The 23342-nt window shown below is 34.7% G+C and overlaps 4 protein-coding genes across 4 annotated transcripts; all 4 read right to left on the bottom strand.

Annotated features, from left to right (window-relative positions):
• Nucleotides 1-1169: 1169 nt before the first annotated feature.
• On the bottom strand, nucleotides 1170-5975 carry LOC114743967 (protein DETOXIFICATION 46, chloroplastic). Its single transcript, XM_028932153.1, has 14 exons — nucleotides 5558-5975; nucleotides 5312-5406; nucleotides 4639-4747; nucleotides 4419-4474; nucleotides 4105-4160; nucleotides 3411-3549; nucleotides 3176-3313; nucleotides 3022-3090; nucleotides 2839-2949; nucleotides 2567-2695; nucleotides 2374-2451; nucleotides 1989-2060; nucleotides 1834-1893; nucleotides 1170-1483 (listed from the first exon to the last, which is right to left on the bottom strand). The coding sequence occupies exons 1-14, from the start codon at nucleotides 5730-5732 to the stop codon at nucleotides 1382-1384; spliced, it is 1389 nt and encodes a 462-aa protein (XP_028787986.1). The 5' UTR covers nucleotides 5733-5975; the 3' UTR covers nucleotides 1170-1381.
• A 2209-nt stretch (nucleotides 5976-8184) lies between these two features.
• On the bottom strand, nucleotides 8185-10237 carry LOC114743966 (serine/threonine-protein phosphatase 7 long form homolog). The gene is made up of 4 exons (XM_028932152.1): nucleotides 9537-10237; nucleotides 9211-9441; nucleotides 8950-9133; nucleotides 8185-8862 (listed from the first exon to the last, which is right to left on the bottom strand). The coding sequence occupies exons 1-4, from the start codon at nucleotides 10235-10237 to the stop codon at nucleotides 8185-8187; spliced, it is 1794 nt and encodes a 597-aa protein (XP_028787985.1).
• A 1518-nt stretch (nucleotides 10238-11755) lies between these two features.
• On the bottom strand, nucleotides 11756-12130 carry LOC114743965 (uncharacterized). Its single transcript, XM_028932151.1, has one exon. The coding sequence runs from the start codon at nucleotides 12128-12130 to the stop codon at nucleotides 11756-11758; it is 375 nt and encodes a 124-aa protein (XP_028787984.1).
• A 4284-nt stretch (nucleotides 12131-16414) lies between these two features.
• LOC114743968 (protein DETOXIFICATION 46, chloroplastic-like) lies at nucleotides 16415-21565 on the bottom strand. The gene is made up of 14 exons (XM_028932154.1): nucleotides 21249-21565; nucleotides 21022-21116; nucleotides 20541-20649; nucleotides 20369-20424; nucleotides 20139-20194; nucleotides 19379-19517; nucleotides 19138-19275; nucleotides 18984-19052; nucleotides 18766-18876; nucleotides 18434-18562; nucleotides 17902-17979; nucleotides 16764-16835; nucleotides 16613-16675; nucleotides 16415-16534 (listed from the first exon to the last, which is right to left on the bottom strand). The coding sequence occupies exons 1-14, from the start codon at nucleotides 21352-21354 to the stop codon at nucleotides 16415-16417; spliced, it is 1341 nt and encodes a 446-aa protein (XP_028787987.1). The 5' UTR covers nucleotides 21355-21565.
• Nucleotides 21566-23342: the final 1777 nt, after the last annotated feature.

Raw genomic sequence — 23342 nt, 5'->3', positions numbered from 1 at the left:
TTGGTTTGGATGTTTCCTTATCAGAATTCAGAAAACGATAAATTTAGAAGCAAATGGTTGCTTGGCCGGGTTCCCCCTTAGTGCCCTTTTGCGCTGCCGCCTCTCTCTCTTTTTTTTTTTTTTGGCTTTAAATATTATTTTAACGAGTGGAATCATGAGACCCAGAAGCCTCCCACTTCCCAGGCTAATTATTGTCGGACGGAGCCGACCCTTTGTCTTCGTTTTATCTTCAAAGACTCGCAGCTTTCTCTTTCTCTTGTAGCTGCCTCCCTCCCCCTCTCTGTCTCTCTCTCAATTAAAAAAAAAAAAGAAGCAATTTTATTATGAAGAGGAAGATGAGAAGTTTAAAAAAATGAAAGAGCCCATAGAGAGAAACTCCGAAGAAACAATAATTAATCAGGAAGTGGGGGAAAAAAACACGTCAAAAAACTTCAGATATAAGCACCGAGGTATTTGAGCTTGTTTTATTATTTTTTTTATGAAAAATTATATTTACCCATCTGTATAAATATTATTCAAAATTTTAAAATATTATTAAATTTGTTGACATTAAAATTATTATTGAAAGTGAAAATTATTGTTGTATTTCTGTACCAGAAAAAAAAAAATTGTTAATGTATTTTCATACTTGTTAGTTCTTATAACTTTTTAAGAAAACTATCGCTTCAAAAAATTTTTTTAAAAAAATATTTTATGCTTTTTTCTGAAATTTAATAACATTTTTAACATAAAAAACCTTTTCTTGACAACTGAGTTCTGATTAAGTTCATTTTTGGAAAGACAAAAAAAACATTTAACATGATATGCCAATTTGACCATGATCTCAACTTCTGCCAAAAAACTTGACAATACGTTCCTTTGCAGCTTAAAAAAATTGTTGAAAAGCTCTGTTAAGTAACAATAACAAGGAAATTCATGAGGCCTGCAACAAGGTAAAAAAAAAAAAAATCTCTGCCTCCACACAGACGCAGTTGAATAAATAGAACACTTTGTAAAAAATCCCAAATAGTTAATCATTTTATGGTTGAAATGTCATTGCATAATTACATGACCACGTAGGTGGAAAAAGGACACTCCAACCACCTCCCCCACCAACCAAACCCAAAAGAACAAAATGAGTGGATATCACACGGCCACGCCAGAGTATGAAAATCTAGGCAGGGTGCGAGTCTAAAACAAGCGGAATACTGAAGCATTTAAATTGTCTGCACCGCATCCTGCTTTAAAAGAAGAAATATAAAAGGGGAAGAAAGATCAGCTCTGGCTTTTAAAACATATGCATTCTCCTATCATCTGATACATACACGGAATGCAAGTCCTTTTACTTCCTATCCCTATGGAGGTGTGTCATGAATTATAAATATTAAACTGAACTCTTAAACTATGCAGTCCTCAGCTTTTGCTGCTTGTACTGCCCAAATTCTTCAGAGTACAACATGCCATTGGAAGAAAGAAGGCGCTGGAGGGCAATTGAAAACCGAGCCTGCAGATCATAAAATAATTTAAAATTATAATGTAATTAATAATACTCCTCCAATTTTTAATGTGAGACCTATTTAACTAATTTGATTACACTAAGAAAATTAACTAAGTTAATTAATTATAAGAAATATGACGTGTTTTTCCTAAAACACTAATTATTTTCTTTAATATCCTCCCTCCTTCTCCTGCTTGATGATGTTTAAGGGAATATCAAAAGACGTAATTTAAGAAAAATTGATAACTATAAGAAATATATCTTATATTTAAGATCAAGATCAACTCGACAATTAAGTCCTATATTAAAGACCGGAAAAATACTTGTACTTGATGCCAGATGGAATCCCAGCTTACCCATTGAAATCCTGCGAGTGCAAACCAACAGCCTTGCAAGCCATATCTGCCGCTCAATATCTAGCATTTGCCATTAAGGGGAATCAGACGTTAAGGCAAAATGAACTAGATCAATAAAAGGACTGCATAAAAGGAGACCAAGAAGGGGTTGCTACCATTAATACAAGTGCACCTAAAGTAAAGCACCCACTCATTGACAGACTTATAAATCTTAGATCCCGTCCGGCCTGCATAAACAAATACAACTCGAAGCTGCTCAAACAATTGCTGTATCAATGAACAGTAATGAAATGCAGGTTGGAGAGATTCATCAAACAATTATGAAATGCATGTTAAATTGATGGTCTGACGCTATCGAAAAAAGATTGTGCTCTGACATCGTACCATAAAAGCATTGATTTAATTTCATCGATGTTGGAACAACATAACTCAGTTGAGAAAGTTTCATGCAAACCCAAAAAATGTACACAAGACATTTAGAAGAGGAAGTTCCAAGATATAACAACTCTGGAAGTGCAAGTTTATGTAAACTGAACATACCAGCAAGGTTCCTTCAAGGCTGTGGGTAGGCGGTGTCACAGCTAGTGCTATGAAGTATGGAATCAGCACCTTATGCATCTGTATGTCCCCAGCTCACAAGGGGTTAATATTACCGTTTACATCAACTCACATAGTGTAAATTATATTTATACTCATGAGACAACCATCTAAAGTTTGAAGTACAAGCACTGACCTCCTGGATAACCATCTGATCAGGTGTAAAAATATTGGGGAATAGCCACGGAACTGATGTTCCAACAATCCCTAACAGAAATCCGAATGTAGCTCCAATTATTACAAGAGACTTCAGAAGTATTCTAGCCTGTTGATGTTATGAAAATTCAGGAAACTGTTGAATAAAAAAGTATATAGAGAATTCTAACACATCATCAGCAGAAAGGTCAAAAGAAAAATAAAAGGTCGGTGGTTTTTTTTTTTTTTTTTTTTGAGGAGGGGGGTTCTAACCTTTTCCAAGCTCCGACTGACACCATATATCAATTCAGGCATAAATGATTGGGCAGTTTGAGAGAGAGGCTCACCCAATACTGTACACATGCAGAAGGTTTGAACCATGACCTGAAGTAAAAGTTATGAATGCCCTGGAGTACTAATTTGCCGTAACAAAATCAGAGAATGTGTCAAACTAACTTGATGAGCAGCCATTGTATGTGTGCCCATTGATGTGGCAAAATATATAAGCAACGAGTAGAAAGCCACCTAAACATCAAAAGTCTCACTTAGACAAGAATTGCGTGTTAAGGCCAGAAAAAGTCATTAAAATGAGTTAAATAATTGATGCAACCTTTGACATCATTGTTACAAACACAGGAGCGGCAAGCCCAAGTATTGTCCAAATTTCCTGGGCTGAAGGTACGGAGAAGGCAAATGCATTGTATCCCTTTTCATTTAGAGTCTGAACCATCATGTATGCAGCAACAACCTAGAAACAAGCCAACAGGAAAAGGTGTACTAGTTTGAGAAAATTTGGAACATGTGGTGTAATATATGGCAGTTATATATCACAATGTTCAGCTTACTTGTGAAGCCATCGTAGCCCAAGCAGCCCCAGCGATGCCATAGCCTAAAAAGATGCACAAAACTATATCACCAATGCCATTTATAACACTAGCAGCAGCTAAAGCCTTCAAGGGTCCCCAGGAATCTTTCATGCCAAGACTGTAAGAGAGGGTAATAATATCAGAACAGTGGATTCAATTGAGAAGCTGATGTTTTACTTGCCTACTCGAGCAAAGATCTCATCTATTACATGAATTGCTAAGGGTAACGAGAAACTTCAAGACAGCCTTAAAAAAGGAAGGAAAAACCAAGGAGAGAAAAAGTCATGTGTGGCTAAAAAGCACAAAGGGGCGAACTTAAAGAAACGGAAAGTATTGTATAAGAAGCCAGAGAGTTAAAAATACACATTTTCAAGTTAAGACGGATACTGCTACATATTTTCAAATAATTGAGGGGTAAATTGTCTAAGAAGCATTACCTTCTTAGAATTTTCCACGAAAAAACTTTTAGCCAAGAGTTTTCACATAAATATTGACAGAAACTTTATCACCAAACTGAAGGCTCAACCAAATTAATATAAACAATTACACAAACGGAGTAGAATAACAATTGCAGTATCTCATATTTAAAAAATAAATAAATAAATAAATTGTGAAGAAGCTGCAATCTAGTGTTCAGATGACAACGCATGAGAAGTAGAGAGCATTATTTCACCTAGCACTTTGAGCAACCCATCCAACAAGTAAGGCTGGCCATGCCAAGCCTCGAATCTAATAACAAAAGAAATTTCTGTTTAGTTTGAAGCAAATTAAGCAATGCAGAAAATCATAGCTTTATTATTTTCAGAGACAGTGATTATAAAATAGCTATATATGATGCCCTGGTCTAATATCATGAGAAACGAGAATGACAATTGAAGGCTCCAATTACTTCTATCTGAGAAACGTTAAATAATTTGTTAAATTTTGAAGAATATAAATTGCGGCTTTTCTTTGAATAAAAAAAAAATACAAGAATATTAAAAAAACCTGCACATAAGTGTTTGCCGCAGGCACCACATGTAAATTCTTTGACCCACTAAAAGCTGAAAAAGGCGTAGACAAAAATTTCGTCAGTCATTGCATTAGCTCTGCAACCTTTTCTGCATAAGCAAAATACTGTCATGGGAATTACGAAGAGCAAAAAATAACTAAGCTAAGTAAATCCTCAACCTTCCATGGACATAAATGCAAGTAAAATATTCAGTACCAGTGAGTGTTGCTGCCCCAAATAATCGTGTAAACAAAAGCATCACCAAGCCACAAGCTAGGCCAACAAAAAGCAAGACGGATATGTGATGCTGTACTTCTTCCCTATCCTACAAAAATAAATATACTCAGCAAATTGAAGTAAGGTCCTGTAAATACACCAACTGATAGATAAGGCGCATTAAAAACTGGATTGACTCATTATTAACGGTACACATTAAACCCTTATTGTCCTTATACACAAACTGTGGCATGGATAAATTATTCTCTCCTGTTACCATATTCTCCCATCTATTAATATCTTGCTCAAGACCAGCCACTCCAGTCAAGGTTGGGGAAATTTAGAGTAAATTTATTTATTATTCCTAATACTGTTTCTGGAATCTATTGCAGGTTTTTAGTGACATGTACAGAATATTAGAATACCAAAACCGTCCCTCATGACCAAAATAGGAGACTGTTCTGTTTCGGTCCTCATAAACAACCATCCTAGATTAAAAACATTTGCTTCCAAATATATTAACCAAAATTTATGACAGAAGAACCCCAGTTAAGTTCGTACAATCACACATGCTGCTCCTAACAACCAAACCCTTTGTTTAATTTACAAATAGGCATTAATCAATTGTAACGGAGAAGAAATAGTTCCGCTTTTTCAGAATTAAGAAACTAACCTGCTTAGCAAGAGCAGTAGCAACCATATTAGAAGTAGCAATCGAGAGAAACATGAACGCGTAACTCATGTAATCACAAACAACTGTAGCGGGGCCTGCTCATGGAAAATTAAGAGCAAGAACAATGTATATTTAGCTATCAAACGGTATATTAGCTAAATTAGTTATATCCCGTAATATAATTAGAACTAACATCACACAACTATGTCGAATTTATCATAAAGTGGCGGCACCAGGATTTAGTACCTAATGCAGCAAGTTCAATCGAGCTTCCTTGACCAATAACAGCTGTATCAATGAGACTCATTAGAGGTCCGCATATCCAAAGTCCCGTTGCCGGGCCAGTAAACTTGACTATTCCCTCCATCTGTGCCCATATACTCTGGTCGGCCAGTTCCTGCTTCTCAATCTTCTCCAGCATTTCATCTTCGCCTTCTTGCCCTCGAGAATTCTCTTCCACTTGATCTTCATTTTCAAGTGAAGTTTCGAGGCCATCATCAATGAGTTCTTGAGTCCTATTAACGCAAGAGGGCACGAACCAATAGCGATGCGTCCTCGAAGTTTTAATACACAAATTTGAAGGGAAAGCAGAAGCGTGAAAGGAAGGTGCAAATTTATAGAGAAGTCGGCGATTGGTCGACAAGGTAGTATAAGACTGAGGAGGTGATGATATACACGGATTCTTTCGGCGAGGGTTTTGGAGAAAGTGAGTTTGAGGTAGGAGTTTGCATGCCATTTTTGTTTCTGTTTGGCAGTCAAGGAGCGAAACACAAACGAGGTGACGAAAAAATGGAGGGAGGGGAAACGGAAGACGAGAAGCGGTCCGCGTCTTTTCTTGACGGTAAAATTTTTTTTGTTTTTTTTTTATGGGATCTTGACGGTAAAATTTGACGCCCTTTTGATTGAGAAATCAAACGATGAAGCTGTAATATTTTACGCGCTGTAAAATATAAAATATAAAATGTAATTATCTTATAAAATTATCATTAATTATTATCACTGTAAAATATAAAATTTATATCAGAAAGAAGGGTTTTATCTCATACTAACTCTAGTTCTTAATATAAGATCCTATTTAATTTTTATTTTGATTTTAAATATAAGACTTTAATCTATTTTATTTCTTATATTTATGTATTTTTTTTCTAAGGTAATCCTTCTAATAATAATAGTTTTGACCAATATACTTAATTTGTAAAGATATTTTGAGAAAGACAACACTTATTTATTATAAATAACTAACTAACTTAATTTATTCTTTTAATCTACTCAAATTAGTTAAGTAACTCTTATATTTATGATCAGAGAAAATACAAAATATTTATCCTGGATATAAGAAATTATCGAGATCAATTTATTCCTTCACTTAGTACGAGAGGTAGAAGTGCTAACCATCAGATAAAAGTTAAGACGTAAGAGTCCAAACTCTAGTGGGAAGGAAGATGTTGGTTTGGCTGCTTACTGTTACTGTGGCCTAATAACGGCTTTTTTATCCAGACACGACAAACAGTAAAAATATTTACTCAGATGCTATAAGATAAAAAATATTTACTCAGATACTACACTTGAAATCGTTCAGACAGTGAACGAGTTTAAATTTGTACAGAAGTTGTTCAGGCAAAAAACGACTTCAGTGGGACCCACATCCAAAATATGAAAGTTGTTCTTGGTCTGAACAACTTCAGTGGGACCCACATCACAAAATGGAAGTTGTTCTTGGTCTGAACAACTTCAGTGGGACCCACTATATTTGTCTTACACTCCATGCGTTTTCAGCTTTCATATTTTGACCAGACTATTTCTGCCTTTTCCAGCCCCACGCAAAGTGTTCCTTCCTTCCCCAAATATTCCCATCAATATAGAGTAGTCATTCCTTGTCTCTCATGCGTAAGTACTTTGTTTTTGCATGTGAGTGTATAGTATGAATTCTACTTATATAAGGCATTCGGCATTCTTTTTATTTAATTATTCCAAAATTATAACTAAAATTCTAAAATTATAAATAGAATATTATTATTTTTATTTAATATTATTTATATTTAATTAATTCTTTAATTAATAATTAATTAATATTAATTAGATATTAATTATAGATTTATTAAAAATAAATAGTATATTGAGGAAATTTCTAGATTTCACATCTAATTGAATTGTAGAAATATGATAATCTCCTCCAAGAATTTTTAGAAAAAAATCCGTCAGATTACATTTTATTTGATCCTTAGTTTCTAGTCGAAAGCTAATAATGTATTCCCACTCATCATAAGCCTTCTCCTCACTTAACGGAGTGAAAGGGCTTTTGTTTTGCATGTTTTGGGTTTTGCAATCAGACCCAGCTTTGTGTTACTTAGGGAATTTTTAGCAAAACGCTGCAAACAGGGAAAAAAAATTCTTCAAATACTACATAGTGGGAATTATTTCCCCAAATACTACACTCAAAGTTGTTCTTAGCTTAAACAACTTTAAAAGTTCATCTTAATAAGAGCAATTTCTTCAATAAACATTGGTTCCCATGCAGCTGAACTTCATCTTGGCTTGAACAACTTTTAAAATTCATCTCAGTAAGAGCAATTCCTCCAATAAACCTTGTCTTCCGTCTAGCTGAAATTCATCTTGGTGTGAACAACTTTTAAATTTCACCAGCATCTGAACAACTTCTTCACAATCTCTCACCACATAAATATTCCTACAAGGATGTTAATAATGGTCATATCATTAGAATAATGAGTTAATAATTATATAATGATAATAGTAATAATTAATATTATATTAATTAAAAAGTGATTAAAGAAAATAAGTAATGATTAAATGTTATAAAATTAATAACAAATAACAATTAAATTGACATGAACAAAAATAAGAATTAATTTACCTCACAAATAATGACTCCCCGTGCCACATCTTGGTCTCCTCCGCGCACGCTGTGGCCGTTGTTGTATATTTACTTCTTGAGTTTGATCTAATGTCTCATTTGTCTGCGTAGTTGACGTATTTAAATCAAACCAAGGTGATTCGGCTAAAGAAATTGATTGTCGAGGGGTGACAAATGCTTCATTTGATGGACCACCTTGCTCAAAAGAAGAAGTGTTATATTGATCGATAAATAATGCAGGATCATCAAATAAGGACATGAATGACTGAAATTGAGGAGGATTGGGTGAGTCAGAATGGGATAATGTTGATGATGATGGCATGTGATGAGGGTAAAAATGAGTTGGATTGGAAGAGGTGATAGGGCTTGATGAGACTGGTATGTTATCAAAATGACTAAAATTTTGAGGCTCTTGTTCACTTAAATTTTCATTTACAATTGGTGGCTGAGTAGACAAGTAACCGCCTCGCCGTTTGCTTGGTCTATCTCGAGGAATTTGTGGACGGGGTAGCTCAACTGGTGGTGGAGCTGGTTGAGAATTCATATTAAACCGTTGTTCTCTAACTGCAAGTAAGATGTTACGCTGGTCTCGAGCAACTCTTTCTCGATAATCAATGCAATCAGAGCATGTTGAACGAGAATTAATTGTTAGCCTATATAACTGTTCTGCTATGTCAGCCTGAAATAAATAAAACATTAGGTTTGAAAAAATTTTGTATAAAAGAAAATGATGATATTGATCAGAAAAAACTAAAAAAAACCTTACCACATAGCCAGTATCACCACTAACACGTTGGATCCATCGTCTTGTATGTCTCCAATACCATTGCATGTACTCAGATGTTCGATCAAGTTCACCAAGTGCCAGAGGAGCATCAACAACAGCATGTGGCCATCTATTCCATGCTTCAATGAAGTTTGAGTATTCTTCAGTCCAATTTGTGCTTATTCTGCCACGTAGTTGTATTGTATGGTAATTTCCTAAATGAACAGGCATGAAGGAATAGGTTGTTGACGACCGAATTGCCTTAGTACACAATCAGGGTGATGCCATTCTATAATATGAAAACATATTAGAGGAACTGAAGCAAGCCAAATTTCAGGTGTTGCCAAGCAGTATTCTGGAATCAATTGGCGCACTTCAAAAGATTCATATGGCTGCCAAATTATGTCATCATCGGTCATTCTATCAAGAAGACTCCTATATTGGCGTAAGGATGTGACACTTGGACGAGGATTTTGTCCTACATTTTTCCATCTAGCATTATCAACAACCCAAAAAAGTAGTGTTAAAATTTGTAAAATTTCAATAATAAGTACATATGAAATATTTGTTGTGTGATTTTGGCATACCTGAAACCCAAAGGAGGTAAGAGAGGGTAGATATTAGACTGTGGATCTGGAGATACAGGTTGTTGTGGTGCTAGCGTAGGAAAACGATCCCATGCCCATAAATGTAATAATGATAAGCACCCTCCAATCCCATCTTCAGTTGGATTAGTAGCATTACATAATTCTCTATACAGGTGAGCTAAAACTGCTGAACCCCAACTAAAATTTCCAACTTCTTCTAGATTATAAAGTAGTGGAAGGTACATCAAATACACCCTAGTACACGATCTATCTGGCATGAGATATCCTCCAATCAACCTGAGAATATATGCACGAGTGAATTGTTGAACTTGTACATCGTCTGCATCATCAGGTAAGTGATTAAAGTGCTCTTCCAACCAATTCATAAGTAGTCGTTGTCCAAGTATTCTATCTGCAGGTGGTCTAACCCCTAGAAGCCATTCACAAACATCTTGCCAATTAAAGTCAGTTTTCCCAATGACAGGCATTCCTACACAAGGAAGGCCTAACTGTATAGCAACATCCTCTAATGTTATCGTGCACTCTCCACGTGTAGTATGAAATGTGTGAGTCTCAGGACGCCACCTCTCAACAAGGGCTGAGACCAAACTCCGGTCGTAATCAAATTGCCCTACCCTCGCAACACCATAAAATCCAGCTAATCTAAGATATTCAAGTATCTGATTGGGTGGCTCAATCATTCGATTAGCATGCATGACTCGTCTAGTGTGTAGGATTCGAGAAACCTATAGAGAAAATTTAAAAAAAAAGTTAGTATTAAAGCATAGAATTAATAAGTAGTAGTTAAGAGAGATTACTTACATTTTCATTCCAAACTTGTTGCGAAATATGTTGAGTTTGTAAGTACAAAGTGAGTTATCCTCTGGACCAGGGTTAATGACTTCTTCTGGATATTGTGCCATTTTCAAATATCTAAACACAACATAACAAATAAATATTCACATAATATAAAAAATTACAAAAACCATTTACATTTCATCTTCATATGTATAATTTTCTTTTTACATAAGCAAAATACATAATTTATTGTCTGGATGCCACACTTTGAGGACAAGTAGAGCGATTATGACCAATTTGTCTACATAATCCACATTTGTTGGGTGGGTTGGGTATTGAACGAGGACGGCCTTTATCTCTAATCATTGATGGATCAGGTATTAGAGTAGGGCAATCAATTTGCGGCCAGTAAGTCTCATCTCCTATTGGATGAAAGTTGTTACTGTAAGCCATTTGCATGGTTTCTAACCTAAAAACAGGATCAACATATTGCAAATGGTTAATGCCTACTTGTGAGCAAGCTGCAAAGCATGCATACATGGAAACTTTTCTGCTTGAAATTCTCCACAATCACATTTTCTATCAATCAAGTTAACCTTGCAACAACGACGAAATTGACGAAGTTGAATATTGTATGGCTCCATAACCTCAAATGATGTTGATATTCTATCAAACTCTCGAACAACACATCCAGATGCACCTTGTGTTACTATGTCTAACTTCTTTGTTAGTGTCTCAGAAAACACTTGACCAGCTGCAATTTGCGCATGAACTTGTTGGGCACGCTTTACAAAATAGTTGTTAACTCTATACATGGTCGCTTTAACTAAACCAGTTATGGGTAGACTTCGAACACCTTTGAATACACCATTCATGCACTCTGCAAGGTTAGTTGTCATGTGTCCATAACGTCGACCTTCAACGTCATATGCACGTGACCATTTTTCTTTGGGGATGGCTCCAATCCATCTAGCAGCAGATGCATGTTGCAATACTATCTCTGCTAATTGTTGGTCAACAACATGACGTTCATACGCATACCCTACAAGTAATTATTAACTTGTTAAAAATAATCATAAAATTATAAAGTTATTGTATCATTAAAAAACAAGAAATCTCACCAATATTTATAAATTTCTCTTTTAGCCAATTTGTTCCATGTGCTTTGTGAAGATTAGAGGCCACATGACGTAGACAAAAAACATGATGTGCATGTGGTGGCTGCCATCCATGTTGAGGATCAGAAACTGCAGCCAAAATTGAACGATGTCTGTCTGAAATTAAACAAATTTCTATTCTATCTTTTACAATACAATGACGCACATGGTATAAGAACCATGTCCAAGCTGATCTTGTCTCCCCTTCAACTACCGCAAATGCAAGCGGCACAACATTTCTGTCACCATCTTGTGATATAGCCATTAGTAACGTGCCCTATACTTTCCATATAAAAATGTTCCATCAACTTGTATAATGGGCTTCAAATGTGGAAAGGCATCAATGCATGGCTTGAATGCCCAAAACACACAGCGAAACATTTCAACTGGTTCCCCATTCGCATTGACTTGAGAGCACTGTTTATTTGAAAATTGTACGTATGATCCAGGCATGAAGTGTTGTACTGCGGCCAACCACCTTGGGAGTAAGGAATATGAGATCTCCCAATTCCCGAAAGCAACGGCAATGGCTAATTGTTTTGCATTCCAAGCCTTCTTATATGACACTATATAACCAAACATGGATTGCATCCTCTCTATAATTTGAGATACTTTCACATCTGGCTTATCAGTTACCATTGCTATGATACAAGATGATATAACATCAGCATCTAACTTTGGATGGTCTTGAGTTAGTGATGTGCTTAAGCATGTGTGGGGCCCCCCATATTTTGTAATTTGCCAAAGTTTCTGTTTTCCTTCTTACAAGCTCTTACTCTCCAATTGCAGCTTTCACCATAGTTAATGCATCGATATTCTTCATACTTGTTACATGAATAATAGACCTTGAATGTGTGATGAACTCGAACAGAGTATAACTTGACCGCACGTCTCAAAACACGAACATTGCTAAACATCTTTCCGATATGTAACTCTTCATTTTGACTGAAAGGTGGAATTTCTTCTAATTCACTGAACTCAGGAGCCATAGCTGACTCAACATTAATATGCGAGAAGAAAGCAGATGCTAGCTCATTATCCTGGTTGATCTCGTCATGCTCATCATTGTCATCATGATCATTCCCATCACCAATATTTAAATAAGAATCATATTGATCTTCGTCCTCAAATTCATCCATAGTATCTTCCATTTGAGGAACAGAGCAAGATGCCCATTGTTGATACCATCTTGGGGAAGTTCAAATGGGTGAAGATTTTCCATCTGATCGCTAAACATGGATTCTTCTTCTATAATGTTCAGCTGATTGCTACTTGATGGAAGAGTATTTCCAGCATTTTTGTCCATTAGTTGTGATTCAATATGACCAACATCTTCCAAGTCACCTATATTGGCATACAACTCTGCACATGTTAACTGAGTTGAGAATCGACGGTTCACTTGCCACATTTGTTGTACATCCGAATCATCTTCTAGATTGCATGCTTGGTATTGTGGTGGATTTATGCACGTAGGATATCTGTACACTAGATTTGTCACAATTTCATTGGGAGGAAGTTGTAGTTTTCGTCCAATAACTTCCTTCAATCTATCCAATGTAATATTTGGATCAACTTTCACTACTTTCGCTCTATCACACTCAAATGTTGCACCGACCGGGCCATTAAAAATTCGTCCATTGGCAAATATACACACAAACTCTTTTCTATGATCCATTCTGCTTCCTAAATAATACAGTATAATTATTAATTAAACAAAAATGAATTGTAAAACTAAATTAACTCCATAATATCATTATTTTTTAATTCAATTATGTATATATTTTTTAAAATAAAGTAGTAGAATAATCATTTATTTATAGTTACAAAAATTAGGCTATTTATTAAGAAACTTATTTACATTTTTAAGTAAGATAGTAACCTGTAATATCTTTTAATCAACAACGACTGTGGAACATCAATCATAAAAAATATTTAGAATAAATTAAAAAATAATTTCAATTAAAAATAAACGTTACATATTAAAATTTTATTATAAATTCTAATATATCAATATAAAATTAATAATATAAATTACATATTTCAAATATATTAAATAAATAATTTTCTATTCATTCCATTTTATTCAAAAAAATATTATAATTAAATATTATTAAAAAATTAGCTAAAATCATTACTTCTGTTTTATTATCAAAAAGGATCTTAAAAACTATAAGTATTTAGAAGGATTAAATATATTTAAAAACATTAAATTCTCCCACAACTACATTCCTAAATTTTTTCTAACTTATGTTCCATTATTGGATATTTTTAATGACTAAATTAGATAAATATTTGATTAAATAAATTAATTTGAAAATATTTCTTATTCAAAAAAATTGCCTCTGCTTCATTTTTCTCCTGGTCCCAACTTCATACTTCAAATGTTCAATTTTAATTTATCTATATTATTAAAGAATAATTATATTCCTTTCAACCTCTAATTTCTATATTGCGAATAAATGCTTTTGATGAGATATATACTTTAGTTAACACATAAAGGTAAATTTACATTAAATAATAATAAGCTTATAATAAATGTACTTGTGTAATTTTATATTAGGTACCGTTTAAGTGACCCCAAAAAAAATCCTTATGATTGAAAACAAAAATAAATGTTAATAACTATTTCACACTAGTTATTTAAAAATTATAATTACTTAATATGACGAAACAATTAGCTATTACTGTTGAGTGATTTTTTTAAATTTATAGTTTATTATTTGGTCTGTCTAAATAATTATAATTTTTAAGATCCTCTTTAATAAATATTGCTTTCTCTAGGTCCTCCTCTCTAATTTTTCCAAAAAAAAAAAACTCCTTTCTTTCATTATTATTAACCCCACCATCAGTACTCTTTTTATTAGGAAAATTTTGACACCATTTAGTGCTAGCTTTCATTGGCTAGATACAAGACTAGACTAAGCTCACAACCAGGGTTGTCAAACTCACGAGTTTAAGTAAACTCGTGACAGGTATGTAAACTCGAATTTATGAAATTCATACATGAAGTCACTATGCATAATCAAATAATAAAATAATTATAAATTTAATAAAAATTATAACTTGGACCACTGATTTGGATTTTCAATATTTTAAAGGTTTTTATAGTTAAATAATTTAACTGTCTTCTACGCATGCTTTGATATAAATTTTACGTAATTTTAACAAAAATAATTTTATCATTGTATATTAAAATTTTATGAGTGGGGAATATTATTCCATCAATTTTTCTTTAAATATTCAAGTATTTTTCATGACGTATTGACTGGCATAGGAGAAGTTTGATTACCATGCTCACAACCAAATATTATCTAACTAAATACATATTTAATTTGACTACATATTTACTCAAACACTATCTACTAAAAAAAAGATATATATTTAATCAGATTATAAAAAAGTAAACTGTAATTTATTTTATATGACAATTAATTATATGTCTACATTTTTTTAATTAAAACAAACTCAACATGTAAAAATGACTAAATATAAAATTCTTATCCATCATTTAGCAAAATACATATCAAAATTTAAAAAAAAAATAATCAAGAGAATGTACTTTAATCAGAAGAAAAATTAAGCCTCAAGTTGAGATAAAACGTATGCAATATTTGCAAGGCCACACACACCACCAACTTCACGTGAAATTGTGGAAAGAGAAAGAAGAACTGAAGGACCTGCAGATAAAATTCAATTCTTCACGCGAAATGCCTTATATATAGAGAAAGAAGAATTGAATTGTATGAAGAATTGAAGTTGAGATAAAACGTATTTACCTACTTCACGGGAATGCCTTACACATAGAGAAAGAAGAATGTGAGAAGTGAAGAGAAGCCTTCTGATGAGTGGGAATGGCGAATATCTTATATAAATAGAATTCATACTATACACTCACATGCAAAAACAAAGTATTCACGCGTGAGAGACATTGAATGACTACTCTATATTGATGGGAATATTTGGGGAAGGAAGGAACACTTTGCGTGTGGCTGGAAAAGGCAGAAATAATCTGGTCAAAAAATAAAAAAGCTGAAAACGCATGGAACCCATATGGAGTGTAAGACAAATGTATATAGGGGTCCCACTGAAGTTGTTCAGACCAAGAACAACTTTCATATTTTGGATGTGGGTCCCACTGAAGTCGTTTTTGGCTTGAACAACTTCTGTACAAATTTAAACTCGTTCACTGTCTGAACGATTTCAAGTGTAGTATCTGAGTAAATATTTTTACTGTTTTTGTGTCTGGATAAAAAAGCCCCTAATAACCGGCAGATGGAGGAAACGCCCATTTCTCGACTTTTGTTCCGTAGCTCTGTATCTTATTATTCTCTGATGAAATTTTATTTTTCAGCATGTATTTATTGGATATCCTTCGTGGGAATTTTTATAATTAATAAAATATTTTGAAAAAATATTACTCCTCCAGTCCTTAATATAAGATCCATTTAACTAATTTGATTAGATTAAGGAAGTTAGGTAAGTTAGTTAATTATAAGAAAAGTGACACATTTTTCCTAAAACACCATAATCATTTTTCTTAATACCCCTCTCTATCTTCTACTTGATTATTGTTGAGGGAGTATCCATGGGGGTAACTTAAAAAAATTGATAAATATGATAAATGGGCCTTATATTTAGGACCAAAACCAATTCAAGAATTGGGTCTTATATAAAGACCGAAGGAGTAAAAAAATAAGTTGAGATTTTATATTTAGGATAAAATCCAAATTCCAAACCCACAATTGTCTCTTACAAGAGGTACTATATAAAAACCATATATTGATATAAAGGCACTCTTCGATAATTATTCATTACTTGTTTAATTGCTGAAAACGAGCAGTACAAGCATCACGTGCAATGGGGAAAAAATGGTGAAAAAATGACAATGATCGATTGATCATGATTAGATCAATGGGAGTTCCCTTAAACTCGGAGGCACGAGAATAAAGAATTTGAACAAGCAGCTTTCAATTTATCCAATTCCTGGGAGTTGAGCATGCCACTGGGAGAGAGAAGACGCCATAGAGCAAGGAAGAAACGAGCCTGAAAAGACCTACATATTTAGATAGGGTTCGGCCTAATTGTAAACCAAAAATAAAGTGTAAATATTGCAATCTTTACCCATTGAAACCCCACAAGAACGCACCAGCAGCCAGGCAAACCATATCCTTTAGTACTCACAGCCTGAAATATAAAAAAGAAAGGGCCATTTAAGTCTAGATACATCAGAATTGAACTCGGGACACGCTTTAAGACTTAAATATACACATACCAATAGTAAGAGGGCACCGAGACCGAAGCATCCACTCATTGTTAAGCTGATAAATTGAAGGTCCCTCCCAGCCTGCGGATCCAAAAGAAAACATTATCCTAGAACAAAAACTTTCTGAACATGGTATATTTACACTTCTCTGTCTCAACTGCTTATCACGAAGATCAAGGAATATGGACAACTGAACAAAGCACAAATTGGTCTTGGGTCTGGAAATGGCCAGGATCACAACGAATCAGAACGTTCTTATGACTGGCCATGAAAAACCGTCTCCTTACCAATGAAGAACGAATCAGACGGAGTATAGCCACTGAAGGAACTTGCGCACTACGCCATGCAGAACTGGAAAACCTAGATCACATCTTTCGACGCTGTCCCACTGCCTACACCTGCTGGAGGAAATCCATTCCACAGTCGCGCGTTCAAGAATTTTTCCAAAAGCCCATCCAAGACTGGTTTCTTTGGAACCTCAACCCAAGGTGCATGGGCACTCACTGGCGCCTCTTTTTTGGCACCCCTTGCTGGAAATTATGGGATAATAGAAACAAATGTATTTTCATGAATGAATCCTCTAACCCTGAGGAAATTATTATCTCTGTTTGTACTCTTGTCAATCACACAACTAATGCTAGTGAACTCCCCAGTTTTATAGGGTCCGTAGCTTAGATGTTGTACCGTTGTAAGCTATTTGTACATTTTGTTAATATATTCATTTCGATTCCAAAAAAAAAAAAAAAACTTTCTGAAGGTTCGTTTACTTCTGAGCGTGGATTTTTTTTTTTGCCATACACGAACGTGGAATTTAATTTATGCATCATTTACTAAGAAAAATAGGCTAGATACGCATTAAGCACGACACTTGTGGCACATCGGGGAGGGATGAAATAGGAATGGCAGCAATAAGTAGACATTGTGCATAAAATTCCGTTTTGTCACATCTGTTATTTGACATTTATGTGGACGTGCATCATGACGCTTATGGATTGAACCCAAAAAAGAAAGGCTAGAGCCTACGGAAAAAAATTCATTTTTTTTCCCCTTAAACTCACAGAAGAGATGAAAAAAACATTCTTAGGATAAGATTATATCATTAGCAAAGGACATTCAAAAAGGAAATAAGAAAATAGGTCTAACATACCAATAGGGTACCCTCAAGGCTGTGAGTACAGGGTGTCACCAATAATGCAACAAAGAACATCAACAACACACTGTGCATCTGCATTAATAGAAATTCAGTTTCAATTAAGACCAAATAAAGAAAATGGTCCTTTGATCTCATATTGAACTTAATTCTTTGCAGATATCAAATTTCATCACATCAATATTATCGCTACATTGCCTTATAAAATAATATCCTCATATCAGTCCTCTCTATTTGGAGTCTATAAAAAGAAATATCGAATATACCTCACTTCAGGACTGTATACCGTAAAGTTTTCAATCATTTATTGAAGTAACAAAAGTTGACTGATTATATCTAATTAAGTTGATTATAACAAAAGTTGATGGTGGGCTGAAATTTGAAATTAATTAACCTTGGAGGAACCTTATTTCAAAAATTGGTCTATCCATGTATATTTTAGCCATACTGTTAATATGAGAAATGCCATATTACTGTAAATGTGAAAAGCAGATGACAATAATTGTTCCACAAGTTCAGAATATCTAACCTCTTCTATGACGTTAAGATCAGGTGTAAAAATATTCGGCAAAAACCAAGGAACAGACGTTCCAATTGTTCCTATTACCAATCCAAGTAAAGCTCCAATAATCAGCAGTGACTTCAGCAGATTTTGAGCCTGTTTGATGTTGCAAAACCTTTAGAGGACATAGACAAACAGAGCCCATTTAAGAGCCAGATGCTGCACACAAATCAAGTCATGGTTTTCATGGACAAAGACAACTACTTTCAGGACAAAAAATGTTCGATATGACAAGTGTCACTCACTAAGACATGCAGTGAGATATTATACATACATTTGAAGTTTCAAACCTCACTAACCTTTACCAAACTTCGGCTGAAACCATATAGTAACTCGGGCATAAAAGACTGTGCAGTTTGAGAGAGTGGCTCCCCCCATACCACACACATGCTGTACATTTGAATCATAACCTAATTGTTGGTAGATTGAGAGTTAATATTAATTGGATAGACCTGCACCAGAGAAAGTTATGGCAAAAAACGAAGTAACCATAAGCACTTTTGTGAGTAAAGCTAACCTGATTAGCTGCAACCGTATTAGTACCCATTGCTGTAGCAAAATATGTTATGAGAGAGTAAAACGCCACCTAAAAACACTAAAAAGTTTTCAGATGCGTATATCTTCAACATGGAAACCAATAGAGACACAGATTCAAGCAGGATCAGGCTAACCTTTGAGAACATGGTCACAAATACAGGTGCAGCAATCCCAAATATTTGCACACATTCAGAGGGTGATGGTATTGAGATGGCAAAAGAATTATATCCTTTCTTGTTTAGCGCTGCAACCATCATATAGGCTGCTACAATCTGTAAGGAGTCCGACAAATGAGGTTATTGTAAGAATGAGAAAGTGAATAAAAATAAAGAAAACGTCAGGCCAGATCTTGTTAAAAATGTTTATTTGACGTACTTGGGAAGCCAGCGTTGCCCATGCTGCACCTGCAAGACCATAGTTAAAAAAACTGCATAGGCCTATATGACCAATGCCGTTAACAACACTGGCAATGACCAAAGCCTTCAGAGGTCCCCATGAATTTTTCATGCCAAGGCTAATGATCAGAGACAAAATTTTCTCAGAATGCAGCATAACAATATAAGTTACAGCTTAAGGTTAAACTAAAACTTCATCTACTAAAGAACATCTTTGTAGATACCAGCAATTTACATTGAGGATTTTCACTACTAAAAACTACAGTAAAATGCATTCTACCAAATGTCTATGCCGTTTATAGAACAGGATGGCTAGTCTCGTGGTTGCCTTTACCTTTCATTAGTAGATGTAACAATAATAAAGTCAAATTCTTCTTGAAGGCTACTTCATAACAAAAAGTTTCTCCTTTCAAGTGCATGGGAAAACTTGTTTTCAACGCTTGTCAGACTGCGGTTTGAGAAGGGATTAGACATGAAAGAACACATTTTCAAAATCATATTCTAGTGATGAAGCGAAATTCTGCTAAAAAACATGCAATTCACTGGATAAACATTGATGCTAAAGAGAAAGATGCACCATGCAAAGGTAATGCTTCTCTGCCACTGCATATAAAAGAGCACCGAGATACATTATCTTACAAATAGTTGAAAATAATGTTCAAAGATCATTATAACACAACAATCTTTACATGTTTTCAGGGTTCCATGCGATGAATAATAATACATGAGAAGAGGCGCACCTTGCACTCTGAGCAACCAGTCCATAGAGAACAGCAGGCCATGCTAAACCTCGAATCTATCAACAGAAATGCTCTTTTTTAGTCAAATATCTGAAAATCAACCTCAGAATTAGGTGTGAAATGCACTGTCAGGCCGTAAGTTTAGAGACATGAATAGGAAGTATATGTAGACAGGGAAGGGAATCAACAGTGAAGAAATAAACAGGATTTATGAAAAAGAAGAAATAAACCTGAACATATTTGCTTGCCGCAGGTACAATTTGAATATTTTTTGGCCCAATAAAAACTGTAAATAAAAAATTATTGACCTCCCCACCAGAAAACATTATTAACTTCTGAAAATAACTAATGTTCATAATATATCTGTGCGCATTTGGATAATACAACATCTGGATTACTTACCAGTTAATGCCCATCCACCAAGAAATTGAGTAAACAAAAGCATCAAGGTTCCACATATCAGGCCAACAAAAAGTAAAACCGATATTTGGTGCTGCACTTCGTCTTTGTCCTGCATATTTTAGTTCAACCATCTCAGGTGAAAGTACAGTACAGAATTTAACAGAAAATGTCCACGTCATGTAATTTCCACATATTTTAACTCTTGGAGTTTATTCACCACAGCAAAATATTGACAGGGTGGCAACGGCATAAGATAAGACATTATTGAAGATTATGACGCAGAATCATCTTGCATTGTATATTTAGGACCAAGACCCAAAAATGATCACCCTAGCCCCCGACGACCGATGCATAGTACAGGAAAAGGCACATGAATAGGAGTGAGAATGAGTTTTTGTTATTAGGACATTGGCTATAGCTTAATATCATCACATGGATTATCACGTATTGCATTATATCCATCGGAGGTCCAAGAACTAACCCCTTTGGCAAGTGAAGTAGCAACCATGTTTGAAGTTGCAATGGAAAGGAACATGAACAGTAGATTCATGTTATCGCAAAACACCGTTCCCGGCCCTGCTCACCATTAGTGAAAATATAGGATTTAAATTCCGATCTTTGCCTATACCATTGAGCATTTCGAATCACTAAAAAAATATAGAAAAGAAAAGGGAGTAAGTTCCAGGGGTTGCCATTTTGAAATGCTACCTAAAGCAGCAAGCTCAGTTGAGCTTCCTCGACCAACCACAGCGGTTGAGATGAGACTCATCAACGGCGCACAGATCCAGAGCCCAGTGGCTGGTCCAGAAAACATGATAATCTCCTTTACTTGCGACAATATGCTCTGATTAGTCGATGCCTGTCTCTTGCTTACATCAACCTCCACTGCCACCTCTTCATCTTCGGACCACGAAACTGACTCGGAACTACAATTACACTTACTCCGAGCTTCTGGATTGCTTCCAGAAACTCCATCTCCGTTTTTAATGAAAGACCTTACTAACTTACAATTACGAGTTTCCAACGGCGCACTGCGAAAACTGAGAGGAAACCGGAGGTTGGAGAGGGAGAGTCGGGAAGTTGAAGTGGAGAGAGGATTGAGATAATTGTCGGAAATTAGGATTTCGAATGGGGATTGGGGAAGGGAGTGAAAGGGATTTGAGCTGCATTATGTTATGGTTTAGTTGTAACGTGAGAGTGTGGAGGAGTGGGGTGGGTGGAGAAGAAAAAGAAAGAAAATGGAGTTCGGTGAAGGAAAGCAACTAAATGATGCGTTGGTTGGGGAACGATGTCGTTAACCAAGTTGCCGTTGAAGTTTCCATTGTCGTCCAACTAACCTGCGTTCTTCCCTCGCGCGGCCATCAAATTTAAAGCCACTTCGCAGGTATCACGCGCGTGGCTTACCGAACTCAGGCTTGTGATCTTAGGGGGTGTTTTATGGTTTTAAAAATGATTTTAAGCCCCTTAGAGGAATTCATGGAAGTGTTTTAAAGCAAATACACTATTAATCTATATCCAGAGTGTGTTTGGATCACGATGAAGGTCTTCAAACTAACTTCTCCACTGGTAAAAACTGAAAAAGTAACTTCTTATTTAAAAGAGATGTTTGGATTCACGGTGAAAATAAATGGACTTATACGGGAAATGGACTTTTTTTTCATAAGCTGCTGCCTTCAGCTTTTCCGTCTTCCCGCTCGCAACTTCTCCACTACACCCTTCGTGGGGCCCATGAGTGAGGGAGGAGAGAGAATACATTATGTGAGTTCTTTTTTTTTTTTTTAATCCAGCCAATTAGTTTTCAATATTTAAACAATTATTTTTTGAATAATAAAATCATTTTTTAAAATAAATTATTTATTCTTTAAAAAGTAACTATTTTTATTTTTATAATAATTTTAATTTTTCTCTACAATTATCACATTATAAGTATATAAAATAAATATATATTGTTTAATAAAGTATATGTCCTTTTCAGTCATTTTATATTCAAATTTATTTTTACATTTATCATCCAAACAGTTTCATTCATCAGCTTCTCACTGACATTTTTTCAAAACTCAATCTAAAACATAATCACATTACTCTATCTGACTTTTATTCAATCTGACTTCTGTAAAAGTCAAATTGAAAAAAAAAAACTACTTCTGCCACTGCTATCCCAAACACACCATCATATTTCTCACTTCTCAGACGTAACCTAACATTTCCGAATCAACATTTGGAATCAAACAAATGCAGGTACATTGGGATTTGGTGAGAATAAAAGTATTTCAATGCCATAATCATTGTATAATAATAAATTAATGAATTAATACTTTTTTAATTTTTTAATAATGCCTCCATTCGTGCCATATCATTGCCATCTTGGACTTTTAACTTTGTCCCAAAGCTTTTTTTCCCCAGTGAGAATAGGAGGTACTAATTGCCCGAATCCATATCATTTATAAAAAGCTTTCATGTCTTTTTTTTTTTTAACATAAAAAGCTTTCATATCACTGTCTTACAAAACTATTCATTAAGTTATTATTGTCATGAAAGTAAGGAAAAAAAAAACGTTTATTATTCTAAAAATGAAAAGCTTCGTTAATTTATCTTTTTCAGTTATACCATCAACTATGCACCCATTATTATTTGCAAAGTGTCAATCGTGTCCTCACATTTAAAATTGCTGGGACATATGATTCATGTGGAATCATCTGTGTGCATTTAATCACATAGGGTGGAAAATAAGTTCTGTTCTGTTACGTGAATGATGAACTTGGAAGCAGTTTTGGTCAAAAAAAACTTGGAAGCAGTATAATT

The sequence above is a fragment of the Neltuma alba genome, unplaced genomic scaffold, assembly GCF_004799145.2.
Source record: "Neltuma alba isolate B1F8T4 unplaced genomic scaffold, ASM479914v2 tig00004203_pilon, whole genome shotgun sequence".
Lineage (NCBI taxonomy): Eukaryota > Viridiplantae > Streptophyta > Magnoliopsida > Fabales > Fabaceae > Neltuma > Neltuma alba.
Note: the sequence above shows the minus strand (reverse complement) of the source record. Positions and strands in the feature narration are given on the sequence as shown.